The 8,143-nt window shown below is 41.1% G+C and overlaps 1 protein-coding gene across 1 annotated transcript in view; it reads left to right on the top strand.

The window, feature by feature from the left end:
- Positions 1 to 2,846, top strand: part of scxa (scleraxis bHLH transcription factor a) — a 14,413-nt gene extending 11,567 nt beyond the window's left edge. Inside the window, exon 3 of the mRNA XM_084052489.1 lies at positions 2,090 to 2,846. Coding sequence (XP_083908615.1) covers positions 2,090 to 2,128 — 39 coding nt within the window. The 3' untranslated portion in view covers positions 2,129 to 2,846. The remainder of the gene's footprint in view (positions 1 to 2,089) is intronic.
- The last annotated feature ends 5,297 nt before the right edge of the window (positions 2,847 to 8,143 follow it).

Genomic DNA, 8,143 nt, shown 5'->3' with positions numbered 1-8,143 from the left:
GGCTATGGGATCAGATATGTCGGTCCTGCCCAAATATGGAGTTCCTCTTGGCACCAGACTGGCCATATTGATGACATTAGTCTTGCACAAATATGGAGTTCCACCCTGTAAAAAAAGGGGAGAAAACGTTTTTAAACAGAGGTACTTAATGTAATCATAAAAAATATTATGGGTGTATTATCCACTAAATGACCCACACAGTCTTTCCGGAGAAGGGCTTTACAATAACACTCAAGCATCTCTTCACACTCACCTCAGTCAGTGGGAGGACTGACTCCATTCCCGTTCCAGTGATCTCACTCTCATCACGGACTGGTGCCATTCCAAACACCTACACATGCTGATGTCAGTCAAACAACTGATTCCAGACGTGCAGCAGTAGCTGACCGGAAGGCACACCGACCTCATAATCGGGACGTCCCCGGTTGATTCCGGCTGGAGACCTGCGCTGGTTGTCTCCCCCTCTCTGCCCTCAGTTTCCTGTCTGTCTAGTACTGTAACAGAGCAAAATAATAATAATATTGGCTAAAGCTACTAATTCCAGACACCTACACCTTGTTAAAGGGGAAATGTGAAACAGGTGCACTGCTGATGAGAGAATCGAGGAGTAGAGGATGAGGATTAGAGAGGGGAGGTGAATCGAACAGAGTAGGAGAGAGAACAAAGTGAGGAGTTTTTGAAGGGAGCAGAGAGGGTAGAATAAAACATAACTGAACTAATATACACATACTGTATGCTGTCAATACACCACAAAACTATGACATTTGTTGTGAGTTGTTTTTATACAAGACACAGGCCGTTTTATTATCGTATGCACAGTAAAACCACAGGTGTTTATTGCTATTTTATGTTAGTTTATTATTCTTACTTTGCCTTCATGCACACACCTAAGAATAACAAGATATCACTATAACTAGATAACAAGCACAGCAGCAGTCCAGATATAATGCACATTTCTGACTCCCAATAATTTCCATGAATCCACAAGAACAGTCAGTATAATGTATTACTTTATAGCTGGCTTAGTATAACTCAGTAGTCGTCAGTTAAACTGCTTGGTTGATGGACAAAGTCCTACTGCCGGTTTGCTATAAAGATCTGATATAGTGGACAGCCTGTGAGCTGAGTTAGCAGAGCAGAGGTGAGGAGGGAAAATATGATGTTATTTTCCTGGCCAGGCTAGAGAAACTGTCCTTTCCAGCTTGGAAATCAAGGCTATTCTCTTTTGATACCACAGATATCAAATCAGGTCAGCGTGTCATGCAATAGTATTGTACACTGGAATGAACTGTATGATGTCACTGTATTGATTCTAAAACAAACAAACAAATCTGCTGATTCATCGGGGTATCTGTGTGTGTGTGTGTGTGTGTGTGTGTGTGTGTGTGTGTGTGTGTGTGTGTGTGTGTGTGTGTGTGTGTGTGTGTGTGTGTGTGTGTGTGTGTGTGTGTGTGTGTGTGTGTGTGTGTGTGTGATATGCATATCTGTAAACATAGCTCCCTCTAAGTATCCATGTGTGCATATTGTAAACGCTAAGAATCATGAAGAATGCTTATTTGTGAATTAAAAAATCACTCTACTATGACTGCTATTATTATGTTAGACCATGACATGACATCATAACTCAGCTGGTAAGTTTCATTAATCAGATCTTTAGTCATCTTTGGGCACTGTTGGGCTCGTTAAAACCTATTAGCACTTTGGTCCCGTGGTGACAGCTGAAGTCCACCTGTGGCCCATGTTTAGTTCTGAAACACGGTTTAACCACTTGAGCTCTATTTAAGTGAACATAGATAATCTCCAAGCTCACTCACATGCAATTTTTGAAAAGTTTCCAAAAGTTTTGAAAAATGTTGCTCAAAATAGGGATGCCAGGTTAGAAGTGGTTAATAAACCAGGGCTTACAGGAACCATTTTGATGGCAACTGTAGAGCTTCTGTAATCAACCTGACTGCAGTATACAGTCAGAAAAACATTGTAATCCTCACCCTAACCTGTTTTTTTTTTCTCCAGATAATGAAAAATGGATATTCGGATTCAGATTCATACTAAGCCCATGCATTAAATTAAATGTACATTTCTTTTTCAGAACAAAGACAGAGACAGGAAGACAGCCATCAGAAGCTAACCACAGCACAGCACACTCCATCATCCACCATCATCCTCCATCACCCTCATCAACCTCCGTCACCGCCATCCCAGAGCAAATGGATACTCCACTCCAACATTTAGGACTTAGGGCTTTAAAGGATCTTTACAGTGCTTCTAAGAGACTTCTTCCTAACCGTTTTTAAAAGACTTTTACAGCACTTAAAAAAACTTTTCAATAACATTTAGCATACTTTTAAAAAAAAGAAGGAATTTCAGTGCTTTACAAGAACTTTTTTTTTCAAGTGTTTTCAAATGCAACTGAGGTGCTTTTCAAAACTTAAAGTGTTTTTTTTTTCAATGACACTTGAAGGACTTTCACATGCGTGTCAAGAACTTCAAGAACGTTTTAGCAGCACTTCAAGGACATTTTACAGTGCTGTTTAAAAACAGTTCAGCCTATACTAGTGTAAGGGTTACAGTACATGCTTGGACAACACATTAGACATATCTTTTATGAAAGACAAATTTGTATTCAAAAGCTATGTGTTGTTTAAGTGTAAACTAAAATATAAATGTATATTTATGTGATATAACATTATAGAATGGAAATTATGTTATTTAAACAGTCATATCACATTCCGGATGATTTATAAAAAGAATATTGGCTATTCTCACAGTTTAGGACAATGTTTTGGATTATTGCAATGAAGTTTTGAGTTTCTTTTGGTATTGGTATTTCTAATAATCATTTTTAAAAGTTTTCTTAATGTTAGAAATAACCAACGATGACCAATAAATGTTTGTGTATTATCTCAATGCATATTGATTAATTTGTTTGATGATTGTTTAACAGGAAAATGTAATAGGCTTGCACATTTTTCTAGTTCTGTAGCCCTTCAACCTGCATGGTAGTAATTACAGTATAGAGGTTCCTAATTGCACAGCAAACTAGGCTACAAACTTAAATGGACACTTTTATGGGCAGTTGAGACAGCTTAAGACAAGTCAAGAAATACAGTATATGAATACATCTACAAATGACTAAAGACGCAGAGTTCAACACTCTCCTCTGACCTCCATTTTATTCTCATGAGCCTTTCCATATTCTGGAGGGAACATTTGGCCAAAATAGATCACATCTACAAGCTCACAACATATCGCAACACAACACATCGTGAGTTTGTATGTCGGCTATTTTCTGCGAATATATTTAGTGGAGAGCGAAAACAGGAGGGGGCCTAGTATAGAGCCCTTGGGAATAACGGTCTACTAAGTATAGGGTTTTTAAGGTTAAGCAAACTCTACATTCCCCTTGCTCACTGTACCATTTATCACTAATAGTGTGTATATCCACACCAACTGACACAGACCCACATATCGCCTATCCCCCCCCCCCCACCCCCCCCCTCTCTCTCTCTCTCTCTTGCAGCTTGTACAACTGTGTCGCAGTTTGTAACAGATTTTGAAAATCAGTTATTTGTACCGAGAGATGTGCTCTCTACGTCAAAGTACTGTATAGACAAGACAAGACCCCGAGTTTAGGTGGATGATCAGGAGAAGATTTCAGGAGCTTTTTTGCTCAGGAAGAGATGAGCGAGAAAGAAGAGGTGAAAAAAAAAGAAGCAACAGATTGCATCTGCAGGTACGGCTCCTTGGATGTCTGCCTGTGTCCCTTTGCTGTCCTCTTCTTTACCTTTCCACGTGCTCTGTCTCTCTTTTTCCTCCTCTCCTCCCTCTGCTCTTCCTCTCTTTTCCCTGGAGTGCCACTGGCCGGGGTCTGGCTGGTGATGGCTTTCCAGTGTGTGGAGCCACACATTACTCACATGCCCTCTCTCTTTCTTTTCCATCTTTTGACCTCCCTTTTCTCTCCATCTTTTCGCTCTATCTGTATCTATTCGCTCTCCAACCCTTTGTTTTTCTTCCGTATATATCTTTCGGTCTATCAGTCTATGTCTGTGTCTGTCTGTCTCTCTGTCCAAATATCTATAATATCTGTCCAAAATATCTTTAAATTTCTCGGCCACACACAAGCTGACGCATACTGTATACACACACACACACACGCGCGCGGGTACGCACGCACACGCACCCACACGTAAAGTATAAACGCTCTGACACATCACACACACCGCTCTCTCTCTTTCAGGTGCTGTTTTATGTCTTCCTCTGAGATCTCTGTCCAGTGCCTCCATGGAAAATGATCAGGACTCTTGCAATGCAGAATGCTGTTGTCTTCCCTTTGCAGCGTGGGATGGTCTTTATCCCTCATCGCCTGCTCTCCACCTTTTCCTGACTGTAAGCCATAAACTACAGTAAATATATATATATTTTCGACTGTTTATTTTATTTTTCCATTTGCTCTCCAATTTACTCGCCAATTCCCCACTACCGTATGGTCTTAGGGAGGGTGACTTCACACCTGACGGTAATGAGTTTCACCAGGAGGGATGTTCTTAACCAGTCGTCCTTGAGGGGGTTCCAGGTGGTCCCCAGCTAAATGATGGAGAGTTGGTAACCAAATGGACCCTTATAGATCTAGATAATTGTTATTTTGATCAATGTTTGCCTGTTATCTCTCCTATGGCACCAACATCAATACATAATGGAATTATGGACAAAATCGTATCCAACGTTTTGGGCCTGAGAGGCAAAATCTCATCAAATGGTGGTCTGTGGCTCAAATGCTGAATAAATAATGGACCTTGATATGAAAAGGGTTGAAAACCACTGCTCTACACTACACAGTGAAAATCCTCAATGTTCATTTCCTTTTCAAAGTGTAAAACCGGACCCTGTGTCTGTTTTAACCCTCCAGAATGGCTATTCCACTGTATTCATTCAGCGTTTGCTGAGGAGTCTGCTCTGTGTTGCAGGGTGTCATGATCTGTTGCAATTCCCTTGCGTTGGTGGCACACCTTTGTAAGAAATATAATTCCATGGTATATCAAAGTCCTGATTGCCCGGCAGTTTTTGCATCACAAACCCAGTGTTCTCATTAACCACATGAACCCCAGCTTCCTTATTCTGGGGAAATGTGTTGTAGAGGGAAAAATGCAATATATATATATAGGGTTGTGGTTAAATGGTAGACATGAATTATCTTCTAGGGGAAATATGTTTATAGAAGAATAGAATAGTTTCCATAATATATATTTCATAATAATATGTCAGGAAATAGGTCTAATTTAATGGAAGAGTTCCCCATTGCCACAATAGCTTCCGCTGGTCAGCTGACACCAGGGTTAAATGTTTAGAAATCCCCTCATATGTAAGGTAAAGATGCACTTACTTTGAAACAAAGGGTGGCGCTCAGGTGGCGCAGTGGTAAACTACCTGGCGACCTCTGCGGCAGGTTGTGGGTTCGAAACCATCGTGGTGCATCGGTCAAGCATCTATACCAGGGGTCTTCAGCAGGGGGTCCGGGACCCCTAAGGGGTCCTCAGAGTTACTACAGGGGTGTGATTGGATATTTCTTTTTACATTAACCACTTGAACCCTATTATTCCTATTCTGAAGAGAACTTCAGCCAAAAATAGCCGATCTAGCCGTAGATCTGCTGTTTTCGGCAAAGAGTTTTGGTGTTGAAATCTATCAAAATACAATTTTATACAGTATGTCGTGGGGGTCCGTCCCTGCTTCATCTCTCTTTCAGCTAGGGGGTCCTTGGGCTGAAAAACGTTGAAGACCCCTGATCTATACGAACAATATCGGCCCGTGTGCGGCGGAGGGAAGCCGGGCAGGGAGGGTGATATTTGTCACTGCAGGTACTCCTACGGGCTGGGGAGGCACCTGTCAGCAGCGAGTGTTGGGCGGGAAGAGTAGGACGAAGGCTCTACGTCCTCCCGGTGGGGGCTCCTCACTGGCAGTTGAGTCAGTAGGATACAACAGCAGTGACAACACACAAACGTGTGTGGGGAGGAATCAATTGCCACGACGACTAAATTGGGGAGAAAAAAGGGGTAAAAAGCACAAGAACAACAAAATTACATTCAGACAGAGAGAAAAGAACAGACATGCTCTTATCCTTTGGGGTATTTGTTTTTTGCACTTCTCTCTCCCTCTGCATTTACCCATCCTAACTATTAGATACAAAGATTTGAGAAGCACAGATCTCTTAATTTTATCGCAATGACCTTTGACACTGTTAACATGTTTACAGGTTTACTGGAGAGCTAATAATGTTTTAATTTTGTTCTGAAAATGTGACCAGTAAATGGTTATAACAGACTAAAATACAAATGAAACATGGCAACAACGTCTGTTTTTCAGTTACAGTGTAAATATCTGCTAAATGTATCGCAAAATTGACCAAAAACAACATAAATCTACAATACTGAGGTATCTTTCACTGCAAGGTGTTAAGATGCTTATGAATGAGAATAAAGTTCTAGCTGAAAATGAATACGTTTGTTCTTAGTCAATAGGACAAAGATAATCTTTTTTCTTTTTTTGTCTCTTTAGGGAAGCAGCAGCTTTCAAAAGCTCTGTGTGTCTAGCGTGTCCTAATGACTTCTGGTCCAGTTAGTCTGAGAGTCTGATCTTTCTAGCAGGCTGTCTGTCTCTGCAGCAGATAGAGGGGGGAAAGGAACTGGTTACTCCCACACAGAACAGATCGGGTTCCCCTTACGCCTACACATACACTCACTCACACATGCATACATTCACACACACGCACACAAGTATGCACGCACATAAAATGAATGTACACACAAACGCACACGTACTCGTACACATGGGTGAACTTGCGTATCCACAGACAGACAAACGAACGTATGCACGCACGCACGTACACACACACACACACACACACACACACACACACACACACACACATGGAAACACATGCACTCATGCGGTCGCACACACATGCACACTCGAGCTAAGCAGAAGGATCTGTGATATAGTTTAGCTGTCTAATGATCTCTGTATTTTACATTGATGAAAACAGATCAGCTGAGGGGGAGACTTCTGTGGCGTATTAAGGGGGGAGGTTTTGGATTAAGGTGAACCGGAGGTTGGAGGGTCGACTGGATCTCATTATCATTATAATGGTCTTTGACACTGATGCCCTCGCCGAAATCTGGCGTCATGTGACTACCGATAATTGAAAGGACATTGTCGAAGAATGGCTGCAGGTTTTTCCATGGCTTAAGTGGTAGCAATGCCAACTGGTGGGTGGGTTTTAGAGAGGATGAAAAATGAAGACTACAAATGCAGAAGATCATTAGGGATTAAAATGTAAAACTAGTACAGAACCCATTAAAAAGCTCTAAATAAATGCTACTATGTACTGGATATTATATGAATCTACTACTATACGAATAATTCTAGAACAGTCCATTTCAAAATAATAGGTCAACATGTGAATCAAATGATCTTCTCATTCACAGGAAACTAAAGATTGTAAGTGTTGTAGTGATTACCTCAACAATAACAAGACTAGCCTTGCAAGGATCTCATTCATTTACAGGGGATGATTTCTGCCAATTGAGACAACAGGAATATGGTATCCCTGATTCACAAGTTTGGTGATAATTGGTTGAGAGTTAACTGACCTTAAAAACTTTTGGGGAAAACCACACGCTGCATGCACGCACGCAGGCAGTATCATGTCAGTATCATACTGACATGACACATGTCAGTATCATATGTATCATATCATCATGGCGTGATGCTGACATGATACATATCAGTATTATACTGACATGATACTGACATGATACTGACCATGACTAACCATGATACTGACATGATACTGACATGATACTGACCATGAGTAACCATGATACTGACATGATACTGACATGACATGATGCTTTTTTTCTCTCCCGGAGAAGTAGACTAATGAAAAAAAACAATCAATGACATGTTTTTAAAATTATATAAGCAATACAACACACTCAAAATAAAGCTTACATTTTAATTGGGTGTGGGGACGGACCTGCATATTGTATAGGGGTCACTGGCCCAAAAAAGGTTGCAAAACACTGGGTTAGAGTGTCCACCCTGTGATTGGGAGGTCAGAGTTCAATCCCCGGGAGGGTCATACCAA

This window comes from Gymnoscopelus microlampas, assembly GCF_963454915.1.
Source record: "Gymnoscopelus microlampas genome assembly, chromosome: 3".
Classification (NCBI taxonomy): domain Eukaryota; kingdom Metazoa; phylum Chordata; class Actinopteri; order Myctophiformes; family Myctophidae; genus Gymnoscopelus; species Gymnoscopelus microlampas.
The sequence above is the reverse complement of the archived record's forward strand: the minus strand, read 5'-3'. Positions and strand labels throughout refer to the sequence as shown.